The sequence below is a fragment of the Cupressus sempervirens genome, chromosome 4 (assembly GCF_028749045.1).
Source record: "Cupressus sempervirens isolate cs-2001-9-10 chromosome 4, ASM2874904v1, whole genome shotgun sequence".
NCBI classification, from domain to species: domain Eukaryota; kingdom Viridiplantae; phylum Streptophyta; class Pinopsida; order Cupressales; family Cupressaceae; genus Cupressus; species Cupressus sempervirens.
In genome coordinates this window covers 685,711,370-685,733,209 of record NC_143121.1, presented here as the reverse complement: position 1 = coordinate 685,733,209, position 21,840 = coordinate 685,711,370, and the positions used below count along the sequence as shown (strand labels likewise).

Sequence of the window (21,840 nt, the reverse complement as noted above, 5' to 3'; positions counted from 1 at the left end):
AAGTGCAAGTACAAGTGGAAATTATGCCAATAATAGGTAAACAACAGAAGAAGAAGACAAGAAGATTGAGGAAGTACTTACCCTACTTATGAAAAGAGAACCTAAAGGTAAAAAAATTCTTATGTGTTGGACATGTAAAGCACTTGGTCATTATTATTTTAAATGTCCTAAGAGAGTAAAGAAGTTGAAGTCCAAGCCCTATAAATCAAGAGTATCTAAGGATTGCTTTTATGTTAATGAGGATGGTCAAATTGATTTCAAAATGGTAGACTTCTTGAATGAAAGCAATGATGAGGATGATGAAATAGGATTTGTTTCTATTAAGGAAGAAAACCTCAAAAAATAAGAACTTAGAGAAGAAAAAACATCAGTAACACAAGTTGAAAAGAAGAAATCTAATTGGATTATAGATAGTGGTTGTTCCCATCACATGACTGGAGATATGAATAAATTTGTTGAATTTAATAACTATGATGAAGGAGTAGTTAGAGTTGGAAATAACAAATCATGTCATATGAAAGGAAAATGATCAATAACAATTGAAGGAAAGACTAACACTGGTGATGATTACTTTGTGGATGGTTTGAAACATAATATTTTAAGTCTTGGACAACTAGTTGACAAGGGATATCAATTGTAGTTCACTAAGAAGATTTGCATTATCAAGGATAAGAATGACACATTGATTGGTACTTGTACAAAAACAAGAGGTAATACATTTTAGTTGAGTCCTAGTGAAATGACATAATTAGTTGTAAAAGTGGATGATAGTTTGTTATGGCATAAGAGATTTTATCAAATAAACTTTGATAACATTGTGAAGGTCATTATTACATTTGTTGTTAGCGATTTGCCTAAGACTGTGAAAACTACTAACATTATGTGTAAAGAATGTGTAATGGCAAAACAAAACAAAATTCATTTCCAAGCAAGAAATTTACCACTTTACAAAATTAGAGATTGTACATACATATTTGAGTGGTCCTACAAAGACAAGAGCATTCTATGGTGAAAAATACTCCATGCTTCTTATTGACAATTTCACTAGAATGATGCGGGTTGCATTTCTTAGAGAAAACTCAAATTCTTTTGAGAAATTGAAGATATTTAAGAGTAGAGTTGAGAATGAATATGGTTTAAAGATTAAATGTTTGTGATCTAATAGAGCAGGAGAATTTATTTCAGATGAATTTAACAATTTTTGTGAAGATAATGGTATAAAGAGACAACTTTTAGCCCCTAAGACACCAGAGTAGAATGGAGTAGCAGAGAGAAGGAATAAATCAGTATTAGAGTAAAAATAATGTATTATCTTTTGTAGAGAAGTAGTAAATACTTGAGTATACACTATGAACAAAGTACAAATCAGACAAGGCACTGGTAAGACCCCCATTGAACTATGGTTTAGACATAAACCTTCTGTAGAGTACTTTAGAATCTTTGGAAGAAAATGTTATACCAAGAGAGATGATGATATTAGAAATTTTGCTTCTAGAAGTGATGAAGGAATGTTTCTTGGATATACATTGAAAAGAAAAGCATACAAAAATTTTAATCAAAGATCAAAGACTATTGTTGTGAGTGCTAATGTGAGAGTTGATGAATACTTTAGAATTCAAGAAAGGATACTTGATTGTAATTATGATGAAGAAACTAGTCTTAAAACTAGCAGGCATCATGTTGAGTAGACATTGTTTTATTAATCTGAAACTGATTTACAAAATGAAATACAAAGAGAAGAACTTATATCTAAACCTAGAACAAAAATCAGTGTTGAAAGAATGAAACCTAACAAAAATGTGGCAAAGAATCACCTTGCTAAACAAATCATTGGAAGAAAAGATAAAGGAGTTATGACAAGGAAAAAGGTACATGAAGAATTGTGTTTAATTTCTCAAGTTGAACCCAAGAATGCTAATGAAGCTTGTAAGGATGATTATTGGATAAAAGCTATGAAAGAAGAATTAGATCATATTATAAAGAACAAGACTTGGGAATCAGTTCCTAGACTTAAAGATAAGAATGTTATTGGAACTAAATGGGTATTCAGAAACAAGATGAATGGACAAGGTAAAGTTGTAAGAAACAAAGAAAGTTTGGTATGTAAAGGTTATTCATAGCATGGAGGAATTGATTTTGAAGACACTTTTGCACTTGCTGCTAGACTAGAGGCAAGGAGAATTTTTGAAATGTCCCTTTACTGATTTTATATGATATTTCAAGCATCTAATCAGATCTTTAAAATCAAACAACCAATATTTCAAAGATCCACCAATTTCTCAATAAACCCCAAATCGGGTATGCCCAAAATAGTGTCAAAAACTTCACAGCTTCACATATTATTAATAAATCTAAAAGTGGACATTTTTATAGAAATTTCAAAAGCAATACAGCCTAAAAAATGACATTTCCAGATCTGTATAACATTTACACAACAACTCCCAAACGGAGGATAAAACCAATGCTCATTGGGCTCCTGAAAACAACACAGAATAACCCGGAAACACCTCAAAAACACTAATAATATATCACAAAAGTATAATCATGACCAAATACATATATTCGGATCTATTTTAACATAAATGTCTGATATATAGCAGCAACCCAAACTAATATGAAATACTCAGCTGAAAACACCAAACTCTTACAAAAACACACCCAAAAACCCACAAATCTACACTGTTTAGCACAAAGGCAAACTCTGCATGAGCATGCACATGGAATGGCTTTGAACTCCCATCCTTAGCCTTCCTAGAAACCTGCAAACTCCTGTTCTTGGGTCTCCTTCTCCATAGGTTTGGCAGCCTCTGAAGAATAACAAAGAAATGAGCAAAAATCAAGTTCTGGAATCAACCCAAAATGCCTCCAAACCCCTTAAAAGAGGGCATAACCCTAACTCATGTCCAAGAGGGGTTAATAAAACATATTTTAATAATAATATTCATTTATTAGTCCATTAGCTTCCAAAGATTATCCCCTTTTTCCAAAACTTCACCCTTTTGGACCTGCCTGCCTTAGCAAAGATTATTATTTTTAATTATTTGAAAAGGGGACATGACAAGTCCTCCCCTTCCAAATATTGCTTGTCCTCAAGCAATGGCTAAACAATAAACCAATCAATCCACCTAGATCCCAAATGTAGTCATGAACTATACTATTGTCAATTAACACATGCTCCTGCAATATCCTCTGCAATATAACCAAGAGGAATCTATAATCAAACTAACAATTACAGCTCAACCAAACTCCAAAGTCACAACTTCCACAGTCAGAAACCCATGAGACACAAACTCTTAGAACATCAAAACTCAAGTAAAGTGGACAAATCAAACTGTCAACACAGTAAATACCATCAACGCATCCCACTAGCCTATACATAATGTACAATCCAACTCTGCAACAATGGTGAATGCTCCCGAATGAAACTGTACCAAGTATGGAGAATCCACACACTGTACAACTCCTATAGTCAACACAACTCTGCAAATCATCGGCCACTATCTCATAACCATAACTCCTATGCACCCCTGATGGTGAAAAGCCATCACAAGATAAATAACAAGAAATGGAACCCAAACCAAATTTGCCATGAACAAGTGATACAACCCACTATGACTGATCACGAGCTAAGTGAGGAGATTTCATAGCCAAAGGAGTAGAATCAATAACAACACCTGCTAAAGCATCACTCCAAAACTCCTGCTCTAAGTCATGTATTATCAAACTATCAACTGTAGAACCTATCGCCATGTCGTGCCCATCACAACTCTCATCCCAAGGCGTCAAACTATCCCATAACTGATGATAAGCACTAGGAACCAAAGTACATCTCTGTATCATCATCTCACCAACATGGTCATCAAAGGTAAATTGATGATCATACCTCACAATGTAATGTCGATAGAATGTGCCAATCTTAGTCAGTGGCTCAGACTGCAATCCAGATGTAACTAACTGCAATCGATCACTAATCAAGTTGGAACTGACTACTACCTTTGAAGACATCGCCAAGGGAGTAGTATTACTAGTAGGAACCATGCCAACTATCGACTCACCAACATCACACATGGTCTTTGATACAACATCTGTAGTCTTCATGCCATTAGTACTAGAGGTCACCACCATGTCAGGCATACCATAACAATCTGCTGCAGCACCCAACTCAACTGATCCTGACTCTAGTGGGGATGAACCCGATATGCCAATGTTAGTATCAAGGATGGATGCATCCCCATCTCCACTGTCTTTGACAATCTCGACCATGGACATCCTCAGATCACCAGACACCACAGCTTGTGACTGTACAGAATCTGGTAAAGATTGTAGTTGCTCTAGCTCCATGGTCACCTTAGCCAAATGAAACTGTGACTCCTTGAAAGCCAATTGTGTACTCTCAAGAATCTCAGAAGTCACCTCAAGCTGTTGAGTAAGCTCACTCACCTCATCTTCCTTGGCCAACAATGCATCGTATGCTGTACTGCCCCACTCCATAAGATAATCTCTATCGGCTACCAACTGCATATAATCCTGTCTCAAAATTCGGATAGCCTCCCATAAAGAGTGGAACTCTATCAAGGAAAGATAACTACCTCCCTGCTCATCACTAGTAGGAGAACCCCATCCAAAAACTACTAACAATTGACGAGCAACATCAAAATGTTGGCAAGCAATAGCAATGTCTCACTCACTAACTCTCAACTGACTAGACACATGATGGCACTAGCTAGATTGTATCCTACAAACCTCCTCTGACACACTATCTAAAGGAGTATCCTCAAGGTTACTGGTCTCTACAGTATTGCCATCCATATCATGCAAATCAACTCCAAACCTCATATCAACATACGGAGTATCAAAAACTGTAGCATTGTTATCCAACTCCTATGTACCAAAAGAAACCACCAAGGAAACTAAGTCTTCAAAACTACCCACTACATCCTCCTGGATGTCATCAATGCCAATATGATCCTGAGACTCATCTGTACACACTGCCAAATATGAAAGATCATCAACACATTCTAACAAAAATGGTCGACCGGATATATGAACAAAGCCCAACACCGGTGTATAAAAACTAATACCAACATCAGATAAGCTCCTGTCTGACATTGTCCCTATATCCTAGATGTGAATAAAAGATGAACTCACAACATTATCAATGACCACATATGATCTACCCTTCACAGAAAGCTGAGAATCAGGAGTGCAAGATGAAACTAAACTCAATTCCATGCCATGCTTATCCCCATGTCTCTCCCAGTCTTGTAATACCAATGGAGTATTCACCAAAGAAGCTCGAGTATCCTCAAGCTCGTGAGAAAGCCTATCAACTTCCTCCTCCTTCCTCCTCAAGGCATCTGAATAGTCTCCAACAAGGCTAAGAAGATGGTCACGATCTGATAGAAGATGTAAATAAATCAACTTCATCATTCCCATTCCTTCCCTAATCGCTTGTAAGTCAACAAAAGAAGACTTTGCTTGAACTCCCTTATTTCTACCCTGTAACTGAATCATTCGAATGTGATCCTCTATCATATCCCGCATCCTGTCATGATGAGATAATGAAGTCACAATACTATCTTTGTTCACCTTCAGCTGGTTGGACAAATCATGTGAAGTACTACTTGCCTCAACCTCATGTGATGAAGCATCTAACTGTGCCTGGTACTCTTTCTCAACAAAGTCATGAATGCTCAATGTCTACTCATCTCTACCAGGTATCTCACCATCATGCACAACAACATCCTCATAATCATCATCTAAACCCACTACCTCCTATGGCAGAGTAGAATCTGAGACCTCTGCCTGGCTATAAGCTAGTTTCTCAAACTCCTCATGCAAGTTCTTGGTAATTGTGTCATCTGCCCTGTGAGAAAATCTGCCAAATAGAAATCCAATCAACTTATCCACCTTAGCTGGGTCGGACAACATGTCATTCATCATACGGTGGTGCTCAACCAACTGTTCAGACATGTCATGGCTTATTTTCCTAAGTTTATCTCGAATGTCTAAATAACCATCCTTTCTATTGTTCTGACTCTGGATATCAATTGTCCAAGATCGTGTCCTCTGAGACTCTGTACTATACCTATCCATTTTGGATAAAGTAGAGTGTAACCCCAATAGGTTATAACTTCTTCAAACACCAAGAACTAACATGCAATTGATTAGAAGTAGCATGCAACCATAGATTTTGACATGCAGTTGATTAGAAGCAACATTCAACCACCAAATTCACCAAGAACTAACATGCAAATGATTAGAAGTAGCATGCAACCATAGATTTTGACATGTAGCTGATTAGAAGCAACATGCAACCACCAAATTCACCAAGAACTAACATGCAAATGATTAGAAGTAGCATGCAACCATAAATTTTGACATGCAGTTGATTAGAAGCAACATGCAACCATAAATTATGACATGCAAGATTTGGGTAGTTGTCAAAACTAATATGCAAACTTCTACAAACTCTCAGGTTGGCAAGATCATAGCTCTGATACCACTAAAATGTCCCTTTACTGATTTTATATGATATTTCAATCCTCTAATCAGATCTTTAAAATCAAACAACCAATATTTCAAAGATCCACCAATTTCTCAATAAACCCTAAATCAGGTATGCTCGAAATAGAGCCAAAAACTTCACAGCTTCACATATTATTAATAAATTTGAAAGTGGAAATTTTTATAAAAATTTCAGCAGCATAACAGCCTACAAAATGACATTTCCAAATCTGTATAACATTTACACAATAGCTCCCAAATGGAGGATAAAAACAATGCTCACCGGGCTCCCGAAAACAACACAAAATAGCCCGGAAACACCTCAAAAACACTACTAATCTTTCACAGAAGTATAATCATGACCAAATACATATATTCAGCTCTATTTTAACATCTAAATGTCTGATATACAGCAGCAACCCAAACTGATATGAAATACTCAACTGAAAACACCAAACTCTTACAAAAACACACCCGAAAACCCACAAATCTACATTGTTCAACACAAAGGCAAAATCTGCATGAGCATGCACATGGAATGGCTTTGAAATCCCATCCTTAGCCTTCCTAGAAACTTGCAAACTCCTGTTCTTGGGTCTCTTTCTCCATAGGTTTGGCAGCCTCTGAAGAATAATAAAGAAATGAGCAAAAATCAAGTTCTGGAATGAGCCCAAAATGCCTCCAAACCCCTTAAAAGAGGGCATAACCCTAACTCACATCCAAGAGGGGTTAATAAAATATATTTTAATAATAATCTTCATTTATTAGTCCATTAGCTTCCAAAGATTATCCCCTTTTTCCAAAACTTCACCTTTTTGGGCCTGCTTGCCTTAGCAAAGATTATTATTTTTAATTATTTGAAAAGGGGACATGACAATGTTTTTGGCATATACAGCTAACAAGAACTTTAAAGTTTATCAAATGGATGTCAAATCGATTTTTCTAAATGGAGAACTCACATTCAACAAGCTGATAATTTGCCTTTGATAGGTAATGAGGATATGGTTTGCGGATTGAAAAAGACACTATATGGACTCAAATAAGCACTTAGAGCCTAATATGCAAGATTTGATAAATACTTGACAAATTTGGAATTTGTGAAAGGTAATGTTGATAGTAACTTGTATCTGAGAAAGAATGATAAAGGAGTAATGATAGTTGTAGTATTTGTGGATGAGATTATTTTTGGAGGTAATGATGAAGCAAGTGAGGCATTTTCAGAAGAAACATAGAAAGAATTTGAGATGAGCATGATTGGAGGGATGAACTACTTCTTGGGATTATAGATTGTACTAAATAATGATGGCATTTTTGTATCACAAACAAAGTATCTTAAAGGTTTGCTAAAAAAATTTGGATTGAAAAGTTGTAAAACTATTGAAACACCTATGGTAACTAGATGCAAGTTATCTATCAAAGATGAATCCCCTACCATTGAACATAAAAACTATAGATCTATGATTGGCATATTGCATTATTTGGCACATACTAGACTTGATATATCTAATAGCCAACATATTAATTACAATCCGAAAAAGATGTAATATTATAATGTAATGTGTATTTTAATACCTTAAGATGGTCCTATATTATTATTGTAAATTGGAAAAGCCTCAAGGCTGACTTAATAACTTTCTTTAGAACTTGGTATAAAGGAAAGGTCAATTTCCTTGTGGATAGGAATCCATTGTGGATTTTTGTAATTAGTGAGATCATTTGTGTGATATGCTGTCATATCTATGTGATGTATATTGTCCAAGCTTGAATGCGACCATCTTTTGGATTAGAGAAGATTTGAGTGTAGTTGAGGCACAATGAGCTTACAAGGAACTATATTTGGGAAGATAAGTTTTTGGATAGTTATTGCTTCATACTTGTATTATTCAGTGAGGATAGTACAAAAGTTGTTTGGATAGTAGGTCCAAACAACTTCCCTTCAACTCCTAATAGGGTTGGCACAACTCCTAATAGGGATTTAAAGTCTCATGATAGGGACTCATATGCAATGATTTTATTTCATTTACTCCTAACATGGTTTATCCTCTAACAAGGAACTTTCATATTAGTACATCATATTGTGGGTACCATTCCCATTGAGGTTTTCCCTTTGATCAAGGGTTTCCCTAGTTAACAAATATGGTGTTATTGTGCATAGTTAGTTTTCAATAGTTGTTGCATCTACTATTTACATGTTTAAGAGTTAATAAAGATATTGAAAATTGTTTTAATTGCATAATTGATTCAACCCCCTCCCCCCCTCTCTCTACTATCTCGGTGACTTTCTAATAATTTCTTGTGTGTGCTTTGTTGTAATCAAGTGACCCTAGCCTCGATATTGGTGTATAAAGTAGTCCCTAATGCAGAGTTCCTTATTTTATGTTTGTACATTAGAGTAGGCATAGGTCATGCCTTTCATTTTAGCCTTTGATGTCAAATTCACCAAATGGTGTTTGCACCTTCTTTTTGCATCTACGTTGATTGATGTCTTTGTCTGGGGTTTGGTGTATCTCTCTCTAGACTAGGTCTCTTTCTGTGGAACATTACTATACACTAGTCGATGTCAACATAGATCAAGTCTACACACCTAACTTGGCTTCTTAGACCTTCTTTTTAGCATTTTTACGAAGTGAAGACATAAAAGTAGTTTTGTGTTTAGGGTTTCTTTTATAAACTTCCAGTTTGGATTCCTAAGGGGTCTTGATTGATTTGCAAGCCTTATTGATGTACACTTGTGGTGGTATGCTTATTTAATGCATTGGGTTATGGTTAGAAAGGTAAATAGAAATGCATGGTTAATCATTGTAGGAACTTCTTATTGGGTTTAAAAAGAACGTCTTGTTTGTGATTGATGCTGCAATCATCTCCCTCTTTTCTAGTCATGAATGTTTGTTGATTTGATCTCTTGAGATCCATGGATGCTATCTAGATCCCTGAAGGGCAGTCTTAGGAAAACATATTCTCTATTCAGAGTATATGTTTAGTGGCTTGGGAACATTTGGAAGTGTTAGAAAGTCTTCTGCTTGTGTGTGTGAAGTTGTGATTTATGCTATATTCCTAGAGCTATGATTTATGTTTGATGGTATACTTATTTACTTAATGTCAATCCTATGTAAGTTGTTTAAAGGAAACAAATATTTGGTGCATATTTTATCCTAGTGTTCCAAGGGTTCCTAGGCGAGACATTATACACTACACAAAGAGTAAAGTTTGCTTGCATCTTCTCTCGTGTTCAAGAATACAAGAATACACAATCTATGTAATTTGGTATCACCAAAAGAAAAACGTACCAAATTGCCTTTGAGGCAAACCAAAATAATAATAATAAATGCTACCCAACTTTTCACATGCGACTCAACTCACACCCAACTCAGGAAATTAACAAGTCATCATTCAGATTCTCTTGACCTTGCTTCCAAACTTGTCTCGCACAATCCCCCATCCACACTGGTCACTGTCTCAACAAATGTAAAAATGTAAAATTAATTTACTAAAATCAAACTACTTTAAAAATCATATAATATATTTCAAAAATTTAAAACATTCGAAATTTAAATATTAAAAAAAACTGAGACATAAATCAATAAATTCGAGTCACCAAAAAAAACAATTGAATCCTCATAACAATATCACAATTTGATTTGGTGTGGAAAATATCTCCTACTTAAGAGTATTTTACTAGTCAACTTTATTACAAGTCCACATCCAATAGAAAATCCAATTTAAATGGAAATCGAAATCGAAATCCCTTTTATAATTTTGTATTTTTTTGTAAAACCGCAATCACTTCACTAATTATTTCCACAAATTAAAATCATCTGGTTCAATTATTTATTCGGAGAACAAGAAAATAATTATTCGGAGAACAAGAAAACGAAGACTCGAACTGTTTCAGAAATTAAAAACAGAAGTCGTACAAACTTTCCGCGGAGTTTCGAACGTAGGTCGCTGGAATTGCAAAGGCTCAGAGCACGTTCCGCGGTTTACAAATTCTTTTGAAGGGCATCTGAGCGCCTATTGCAACTGAAAAGCAGTTTCCTTCCAACGGGTCTCGAGAAGGTAATTGGCAACATTTTTTGGAATTGTAATTGACGAGATAATGACCGTTTATCTAGTAAACGACATGTTATCATACCAAACCCTTTCAAAGTCGACCATTTCTAATAAGAACGTGGATATTGCACAGTATTTGTAGAAGTTAAGCACAGACCACTGGAGGTTAACTGGAACTTGGCAGGGACTTACTCATCCAATCACTATTTGAATTTAGGTTTGCTTTATCATATAATTTTCTCAGATTAGCTGGGCAGGTTTCTAGCTTAGAACCTAAATTAATTAAATCTTAACATAACTCTCCAGGGACTTAAGGTTTTATTGAGTTCTTGCTACTATTAATAGAATTGAATAAAATGCCAGTGACCAAGTGTCGGACTACTAACAACTCCGAATTTTGTGAAAACTTATTTAATTCTGAAATAAATAATTGAACTCTTTAAGCATTTAGATTGAATTATGGAAACTTAGCATTTCAAATTAAAATAAATAAGATCCTGCCGTCCTGACTATCTTTAATCCTATAGACGTTAAAAATCATATTTTCCATTCAAATAAAACAAAGCATCTCATCTTATCAATTTATGATCTATTTTACGCTTAATATTTTAAACAATATTTGTAGAAGTTAAGCACAGACCACAGGAGGTTAACTGGAACTTCGCAGGGACTTACTCATCCCATCACTATTTGAATTTAGGTTTGCTTCATCATATAATTTTCTCAGATTAGCTGGGTAGGTTTCTAGCTTAGAACCTAAATTAATTAAATCTTAATATAACTCTCCAAGGACTTAAGGTTTTATTGTAGTAGTCTGTAAGACAGATTCTGCCAGTCAAATTCATAGCTTAATGTTGCCCAAAGACTGTTTGGGATAATAGGTCACTTAGATGGCAGTGTGCGAGTGAGGACAATGACACTAAAGCGGCAATTATCTAATCACATGATCTGCAAATTGCATCTGACCTGCGGCAAATCTCTCACTGCAGATCTCACTTCACTTCTTCCAAGTCCTCCAGTGAATAGACCAAGAGACTCGGGGAAACCATATCTCATCCTCTAACACCACCAAGTGCTAAGCTATGCCAATTATGATCTCCTTTTCGTCCCCAAATGAACACGCAACCAATATGGATGTAAACCTCTCCAATCAAGGAAGATCAAACTCAAAACATTCTGAAACTAGGAATCAATCCAATCAACATTGCTTACTAGAAGATAAATCTGCCAAGTAGACCAAGAGTGGGGAGTGAGAATGCTCCTCCAGTATACACCAAGTCATAGTGACTTTCTCCAAGAACAATCTCCTTTAGCTCTACAATGAACTCACATCCATCATTAGGTGTAAGCTCCTCAGCATTCTTGCTGAAACCTCTAAAGAGAAACCATCACAACAAATGTTCTCTTATCCCAAGAGAAATCCAACCTCACGAAAACCACTATGATCAATACATACTAAGCTTCAAAACACAACAGTGTACCATCATGAAGCTCTCCAAAGTCCAAACCAATGAATGACCAATGAACTCAATATCACTGTCAAAAACTCCCACTACATGTTTGCATACCTAGGACACAACATGACAGCATAATCTAAAATCTCCACAAAGGAAGATCGCATACTCTGAAGACATAACCTATCAAGAGAACCTATATCATGCCACCACTCTAATCTAGAATCAAGAGTTCACTATGGCACAATAAATGATGAAGGGTATTCCCCATATTAACACAAATACACACACAACATAATAGAGAAATAAAGACAATTTGCAAGAACAATAGGTTGCATTTCTATTATCTCCAATAAAATGGAATTACAACATTCAGAAATATGACATGCACAGCCACATGGGCATTTTCCTTGCAATATTCTGCAAGCCACAAGCCACATCTGCTATATACATTCCCCAAGAACTGTTCTAGATAACCCTACAAGCCTTCATTAGATAGGCAACTTTTAACCACCGAAGAGTGTTCTAGAAATTTTAACCTTAAACCTTAAGACCGACCATCCCTAAGATATTATTATTCATATTTTATTGCATTAGAATAGGGCCCAACAACTTTCGGAACTCAAAAGAAATTTTGAAAGAATTTTATTTTCTACTATTTTAGGTAGTGCAACTTTTGGAGACTATAACTCATCGCCATTTGCTTGAATTAGCTATTATGAACCCATTTTGAAAATGGCACGAAGTGCTCTACAATGCTTAGCTTGCACCAGCTTTAGTTAGTCGAGGGTTGACCCCTTTTCGGTGGTCGGTAAAAAGTATTATAGCCAACGGATAGAATTGTATCCGAAAGGGTGTGTGACGGTTGAGTAACCCCTTCGAGAAAGTCAATGTACATCGTTCGTAGGGACTATTGAGTTCATCATAATCATTATCATTGTAAGCATTGTACTTGGAGTGCATATTGTGTATATGAATAACATATCTGTTTTGTGTTATATCTTACTATACTACATGCGATAAGTATCCATTTACCCTGTACGGTAAACATTTAGCATCGTTGTTAGTCGAACCTGGAACAAAGGAAGTGTTATGAAGATTAATGCCGAATTTGCTTAATAAAGACAGGAATAAGATAAAAGATGAGGATGAGATATATAGCATGGGAAGTATTGATTTTAGCACAACAGGTAGAGCACAGACAAGTTTTAGCAACTTACCAACGGACACTGAAGGCGTGGAGCACAGACGAAGGTAGTGCATTCAGCTAGTAGACTGAGGAGTGTCGAGGAATTGCTCGAAGAAACTTGATAGGGATTGAATTTGTCGGAAGAGACAAGGGAGGAGGTATACACGGAGGGTAGAGAATCCAAATGGAAGCGAAGTAACTCGTACGACTCGAAGTGCCGAAGGAGCATGAGCGTGGAGTGAACTCTTCATTTCCGATACACTCGATGCATGGATACAGGTAGAGAATCGAACAACTTCACTTGAGGAAAATCTTTTCACACTGGGTAACGTGGTTGTTCAAAGTAGGGCAGTTGTCCGAAGTAACACGATTGTGTTGAACAACGCGGTGCTCCAAACAACACAGGTGCTTAGAACCACACGGGTACTCAGAACAACGTGGGTGTTTAGAGTAGTGCGGATACACAATAAGTACCACAGAATCATAAGAAAGTAGCAATGGAAGGTCCAAAGGAAAAATTGCCAAAGTTCAATGATGATGGGATGACCGATCCAATCAGACATTGTAAAACTGGATGGAGAACGACGTAACAGACCAAGATGACTGGATCCGGTAGTTTTTGGTGACCCTACAGGGTGTAGCGATGGATTGGTTTTTGGATGCCAATCCTCAGAAATTAACTACATGGCCAAACGTCAAGAAATAATTCATAGTAGAATTCTGACTACTGAGGGATGATAACGAAATAGTAGTGGAAATATACAGTACGAAACAGGGGAAGAACGAAACAATCCGAGTATATGCAAGAAGGCTGAAGGAGTTGGTGGGGAAAATGGAAAGTCAACCAGTGGACAGATTAAAGAAAAGATGGTTTGTTGAAGGGCTACGGCCGACATTGAAGAAAAAGATGAAAATTGTACCTCTAGCATCGTACATAGATGCGTATAATCGGGCGATGGATCTGGTGAGTGAACAAAAAATGAGAAAAAAGAAGAAACACAAATTGTCCGACTCAGACGATTCATCTTCTGAAAGTAGCAACATCAACGAAGAGTCCAGTAAGAAGGTTGGAGCATTGTAGAAGGATATATTACAGATGATGGAGTTCAAAAATCTAGAAAAGAATCTTGACTCGGTGAAAAGGGAATTGTGGTGTACGAACTGTAAGGAGGGCCACACAAAAGGCTCCTGCTTGTAAAAATAATTTTGCGATATTTGCCAAATTGTGGGACATTCCACAAAGGAATGCCCGTTCAATATGAAGACAAAAGGACATCGGCAAGTGTTACTGACGCAGGAAGTGTCCACTGCAGAAGCAGGAATGAACACGAACAATGACACAATCTTAGGAGGGTATTGTAACAATAACTAGCACGGATGAGGCGGTAACAATAACAATAATGGAGGCCGAAGTCGGATACAGTACGATTCGAGTGGATGGCTGATAATACAATGTCGTGCATGCAACCTCTGGGGGCACTTCGCTAGAGAATATACCATGAAGGAAACATTGCAATTGTTATGTAGAGGGTGTGGTTTGGGAGACCAGGAGGATTCAAAATGTCCTAAGCAAGGGGTGAACTTGTTAAGCATTGAAACATGCGATAAGGAGACACTAGCCATTACTCGCGAAAAAGCAAAAAGACAATGTACCCAAATGCAGAGGAAGAAAAGAAGAGGTTGTAGCAAGTGTGAGTGGAATTGGAAAAACAAATGGAAGCCGAGAAGTCACAAACAAAAGACATTGCCAGCACCTCGAAGAGGAACATGGCAGAACAAAATATTATAAGGCAGGTAATGCAAATGGAAGTTCCTACGGAACTAAATGACCTTTTTATAATGCCTCAATTACGAACGACGATACTGAACATGACACCACTCCCGAAAGCAACGGAAGAGACAGGAAAGAATGGCAGCGGAATGATTGCAACGGACCCAATGCTACTGGCACTCACTACGGGAAGACATTTGGTAGTAGTATAGATGGGTATCTTGCGAACCGTACTCACGGACACAATCATAGACAGAGGGTTAGGAGTAAACGTACTACTAGAGGATATATGGAAAAAGTGGGATCAACTTATGTTGTGGCCACCTACATTTCAACTACTCATTGTCGATCAACATAGAATCAAGCCTTTAGGGACCTTGATGGAGCAGCCTATAACCATCGAAACGCAGCCGTTCTTATTGGATTTCATGGTCATCGTATTAAAAAGAAAAAGGTATGATGCCATCCTCGGATGGGGCTAGTTGGTACAGGCGGAGGTGAAACATGATTGGAACTTGAATACCCTGCCCACAGAAGGCGGAGGCCAGAGATTGGTAATTGACTTACACATAGAGATGGTAGGTGAGGAGGCAGCCTCGTCAGATTGTAATGTCCCCTCTTTAGTTCGACATGGCATTGATCATGGATTTGCCTATTCCAGACTCTCGTAGGCAAATGGTGTGGAAAGAGAGTCAATTCTGCGGATCAGATAGTCATATCTTGCTCTTGAAGAAGTGTTAAGAGGTTATATTTTATCATTATGTGATATTGGGGGCCCACATGTTATAATTTTAATTTGAGTTGCACTTTTTATTTTATAAAATTACTTTATTATAAAAAAAGTGCATTATAATGAGAAATTATAAAGGATGTTTCTAGAAGTTCTAGCAACTTCTTAGAAAAGTGAATAAATAGAGGGCTGGGCCTCTCATTTGGACATGCTTGGATTGGAGAACTCTTCTACTTCTTCATTGTGAAGACATTTGTGGACTTTGGATCTGCAAATTATTCGATCTTTGGGAACGAATCACTCCCTTGGATTGGCGACTTTGAGGTTGTGAAATATCACCTGAATTGTTGCATAATTGGAGTTGGTATTCAGCCATCTCATTGGAGCTTATTGAGAATTCGTTGTTAGGGTTTGTTTTTGGTTGGAATAAGGATTTCAGATTTGCCCTATCATTGGAGAAGCATTTGACAAGAGTTTGAAGACAGAATAAGTGCATTTTCAGAATTGGCAAAGCAGGGTTCGGAACCACATAATTGCTCATATCTCCTCAACCCCTTGGAGTTATTTTTTATGGTTTTACAGGGTTACTACCTAACCCTAGGCGCCCATTTTCCTTGCATTTGGGGGTCCCAAAACCCTAATATTATTTTATTTCAGCAGCCGTACAGGTACGGCCTGGTACGGCCCTGCTAGTTTGGGCAGCAGCAGCAAATTAAGGACAGTTTGGGGGTGCGGTTGGAGGTCTTCATCAACGATCTGCAACAAAACGTGGTGTTCTTCCATAGTTCTTCAAACCAGGTTCTTGCATTCTGAAATATATGTCAATTTTTGGGTAAATTTGCTGTCATACAGTCATTGTAATAATCAGTCCAGAATTGGTAATAAAATAATTTCAGAATTTATTGCATTGTAATTGAAATATCGTTCAAAGGCTTTATATATATTGTAATTCTGTGATTATATTCTGAAAGTATCAAATCTGAAATTACCATATTCTGAATATTGTTACTGTTACACGCCAAGTGTTTGACAAAATTCCTAAGTTCAGTTTGAGGGTTTCTGTGGCCTTTATAGAGAGGGTCATTACACAGATTCCAAAGGCGAAGGCAGAGGGGATGACGAGGGGAAGAAAAGAACGGAACCTGACGAAGAGGGAATATTGAGATTGGAAGGAGGGTCTAATGATGATGACCTGGACGTGGTGAACAACCTACTCCATTGGCAGATGGAGGACTACAAGCTCTTTCAGAGTTGTAATATGTTAGGAGTCGATGAAGGTAATAAAGGAGAGGAAAATGAATGTTCGAAGGAATATAGAGAAGTGAAAGAAAGAAAGGTGGTTATGGCTGACGCTGAAGGAAAGAACATATCGTACGACCAATACAAGAGGAAGAACATACTGTACGAACCTAGCAAAAGGAAAGATTCCACCTAATGGTACACGGTGAATAGACCGTACGGAAAGAAAAGGTTACACTGCACCATGGATTTAGTAGAAAGGTGCTGGCAATAAGGAAAACACATTGTACGATCTATACAGGAAACAAAAATGAAGGGCTTAATAAAAATTCCAGTAGTACGAAGTGAAGGTTCTAGAATCAAGAATACAGTTATTGACGGCAAGGAGTGGCAGTTGATGAAATTCATGGTACCAAGTTTAAGAATCACGATCGAAAACAAGCTAGGAGATATGGAAAGCCTGAGGGAAAGACTTTATAATTTAAATAAACTTGATGAGTGATGATTGCGGACACAATGGGCCACAAAAGTTACACAGAATAGGCCAAAGACATGACATGATAAGCACTTGAAGTTGAACAAATTTCAACCTGACCAATTAGTTTTAAAGTATAATGGGTGTAATGAGATTAGACAAGGAAAATTTAAAGTGAAATGGGTCGGGCCATACAAAATTCGCGAAGCGGGCGATAATGGAGCAATAAATTTATGGACGCTCGACGGGAAGGAAGTGCTCGATGTAGTAAATGGGTCAAAATTGAAAGTCTACCATGAAAGAAATAACGTGCCTCCGCGGGTGAACAACTGAGAGAATATAGAAATAATAAATAAATGATGTATATATGTAAATATAAATAATTAGAATGTGTAAATAAGAAATCAAAGATAAAAGTATAATAGAAGAATAGAGCAACAACAAGATACAAAATAATAGTGAGTTGAAGGCTATAAAACCATTGTACAACCACTAATTGGGAACAAAATGACACTGTACGGTCTTGATTAATGAGAAGGGCATTGAATGGGTATAAGGAATACACTGTATGGTACAAAGGAGCAAGGCAAAGCACTGTACGGTAGTGGGAAGGTAGCAAGACATAAAACACTGTACGGTCTGGAGAATAGCGTGCATAGATACCAACACCATACGGCTTGGAAGAAAGAAGCATAGAACTTTAATATGTCGTACGGTCTAAAGAAATGTAAGGATACTGTTATTGTATGTCTAGCAGTTGAGGGGAAAAGGTAACGTACGGACACCAAGAAAAGTCACCCCATGGCCATTGTACGGTATAAGAGAAACATTAGAGGAGCACTGTATGACCTTCATATAAGAACACTGTGTGAAAGGCTGAGGGAGGGCACACCGCACAATAAAAGTAACAGAGGTCAGCCGTACAACCAGAGAGAAGCAACTCGTACAGCCAAAGGAAAAGCTAATTCAAGGTTTCTAGCAGCAATTTAAAGATACTGTACAACCACCATTCAAAGTTGACACTGTACGACTGAAGAAGAGAAGGCCACACATCATACTACTGCATTGTACGGACTTGCAAAAGCAGGAACATCCCAATTGAGGACAACACCGTACAGTTGAGAGAGTAACACCGTACGGCTTGAGCATAAGAATAGAGAATACTGTATGGACTCTTGGAGAAAAATAATGTGGTCTATATGACCCTTAGGGGGAGAATATCGTACAGTTCATTTTGAGGTAGGAAACATCACCGAACGACAAGCAGTTAAAAGGAATTAGACTGTACGACCATTGGTCTCAGGGAAACAGGGCTATAATTACAGCATGCCAGAGTATAATAAGAAGGTTCTTAAAAAAAAAAAAAAAAAAAAAAACGACGACAAATCAAAACAGTTCACAATGAATAATGTATGGTATCGAAGGGAAGGGAAAGACATAAACAGATAGTAAAACATAAGCGGTTGGCAGAAAGAGTATAGGATTGGAAGAAAATCACAAAAATGGTGTGATCCATGGACTTTTGTGTTCCCCGATCAGTTCAGTTATCAGTCTTGGGAAGTGTAACTAGTTGATGAGACCTGGAGCTGTTGTAGGCATGGAGTGTCTGTATGCTTGAGGTGGAGAGAGCATTGGAGCAAGCCTTTCAAGAGGGGTGCTACGCTCTGAGGCACTCAGACTAGGTGTTTGTTAGACTCGAGGCTGTTGTGGTTGATGCATAGAGAGCTCGGGAGGAGTTGACCACCCAGTTGGAGGCAGTTTAGCGACACTTGGCTCAGCGTACCCAGGAGTTGGAAGCAGAGAAGGTGGCATGGGTGGCTATCAAGGTTAGATTGGCTAGGGGGAGAGTATTGTGTTAGCAAAGGCTATAGATGCAACGTGTTTTTGGAGACTAGTTTGGTGCAGGCACGGGAGGAATGTGAATGTGATGTGATAGAAAAAGATCTCCCAGTTAATTTATTTAATTTTGTTAATCTGTCTTGGACATTTTGTAATTGTTGTTTGGAGACGACTTTACTTTTGGGGGGGATGATGTTATTGGTAAAAAGTATTGTAGCCGACCGGTAGAATTGTATCCGAAAGGGTGCATGACCGTTGAGTCACCCCTTCGGGAAAGTATATGTACATCTTTCGTAGGGAATATTGAGATCATCATAATCATTATCATTGTAAGCATTGTACTTGGATTGACAATATGTCTATATGACTAAAATATCTGTTCTGTGTTATATCTCATTGTACTACATGCAATAAGTATCCATTTACCCTATACGGTAAACATTTGGAGCCTCTAGAGCCTCCAAAACCAAATTCAAAGTTTCTGTACCTTGTTGCCAATATCAAAATTTTTCAATATCTTCAAAAGTAGACTTGATTTTGCAATAAAACTTTATTGGCAGGTTGATAAATCTAAGTGAACCTCTAGGAAAGAAATTAGTACATTTTGAGCGCCAACGACTAACTAAAAATGGTAAACTTCCAAAAATAACAACTCTGCACTAAAATAGCCCTTATTGACAAGACAAATCAGATAATATTTTTGGGTGATGCAAGATTTCCTTTACATCTAGGATGCTCCTGCATCAATAACAAACATCTCCAATGACATGAAGGGAATCATCTCATGAGAACAAAATTTGTACTACCACAAAAACTCCTGCTCAAGTGTGACACCAAGCTATTCATGGTATCATGATAAGCATGCTACAAGTCTAGGGGAAACCCTAATTATCCACCCTCTAAGAATAACCTGTAGACTTAAAGAATCAAAACAACATACCTGAATTGCCAAACTACGAGTACTCTTGTTCAAGAACATCAACTCCACACTTAATATATCTTACAGCTGCAATCATTCCATACCTTACAAAATTAGGAAGAAATCCAACATCTCTGTGTAGGTTTTGAGAAGCTCTCATAACTCCCAATAGCCAGGCCACCAACATAACCTCCATTCATGTAACCATATGCTGCAAACACCATCCTACAGTCACAAAGTCATCAATCTTTAAAATCATCCACACACATTCTGTTGCTAAGGATGCCTCTTTCCCCTTTTACTCTTCCTATTCCTCCTACCAGATGCTACTGTCACATCTTGTTCCTAACATTGCTGCTCCACCAAAGCAGGAGACACAGCAGGTCAGAGTTTCGAATACTGCAAGCAGAAGAGCCATTGGGAAAGGTTCCTGAAAGTCATGGCACTCTTACAGAAACAAAATAAATGCTTAATCCTTAAACCCTTTCTGCACTCAGGAGGCTTCCTCTACTGTGAAATTCCCTGCCATTTCTTCTCTCGGGATGCTCGGGAAGCACTGATACGACATCTTTCACTCTCTGGTAAGCATCCTCATTGCCTTATTAACATCACTTGGCATATCCTCTGCTCTCACAACCGCCGACAACTTCTTCAGAAGCAAATTACCAGCCCACCTTCGCTGCAAAAATATAGTATGCTCCCTATCTGACTTTTGATCTTCGTTATAAAAGCCTTCAAGAGCCTTTAAGATCTTTACACATCCACAATTTCCCAGTAGTACTCTGCCTTCTCTAATGGTTCATTTCTATCCTTGATGCTCTCTTCCGTCCTGCTGCCATTTTCGCAAACACTTGTTATGCAATGACAATTAACACTAATGTAACAAACATGTGAACAAGCCCAATGACCAGGTCAGATTCAAACCTACACCAGAAAAAGATTTAACACCGCAGGGGCACTGTTGGTCTTTGTGGTTGGTGATGGAACAATTGGGGCAGAAACAATCACCATCAGGAACAACCATCAAAGGAGATTCAAGCACTACATATGCCATGGGCTGACATAGCTATTGCACAGCACCAATCGCAATTGGTTAGAACCACCTTACAGACCATGCAAACCCCATCTCCATCACATGGGAAATCAAGTAAATTGTTTGTGGGGACATTGCATCGGAACAAACTCCAAACTCCTGCTTCAAAAGTTATAAGAGAAGGCGCCACATCATCAGCTTCTTCCACTGCCCACAAATTCTCTAATCGCCTACAACTTTGTGTCTTCAGAGCCACGCACATTGAAAAAGCCTGGAACAACCCAAAAATTCTCAATATTATTCAGAGTTAATGCATGTAAGGACTCTGTGATCTTCCACGGAGAAGTAGAGCAGTATATTATGTATGCTGACAGACCCAGATGACAATGAACTTGTGCAGCAGTTTCCTCTTCGACATAACATCACCCACCTACTTTCCTTTCCTTTGCAACCTTCTTTTCAACGGCTTCTTGTCTTGGCACCACTATTGTCTGCCCTACTCTCCCCGGATCTCATAGGCTCTAATACTAGCAAACCTGAGGCAAAAGTTGTGTAGCAGGTCAGTCTGTGAAAAGTGCATTGAGCTTCAGAAGGAGAAGGAACAATATGTAGGATTTTGAAGGGTCAGTGGGCC

General features: G+C 37.7%; 1 protein-coding gene across 1 annotated transcript in view; it reads left to right on the top strand.

Moving 5' to 3' along the window:
• LOC149563117 (protein N-terminal asparagine amidohydrolase-like) overlaps positions 1–21,840 on the top strand; it is a 171,737-nt gene that overhangs the window by 7,185 nt on the left and 142,712 nt on the right. Inside the window, exons 2-3 of the mRNA XM_089828069.1 lie at positions 10,516–10,563; positions 10,691–10,774. Of these exons, the coding sequence (XP_089684195.1) occupies positions 10,516–10,563; positions 10,691–10,774 (132 nt within the window). The remainder of the gene's footprint in view (positions 1–10,515; positions 10,564–10,690; positions 10,775–21,840) is intronic.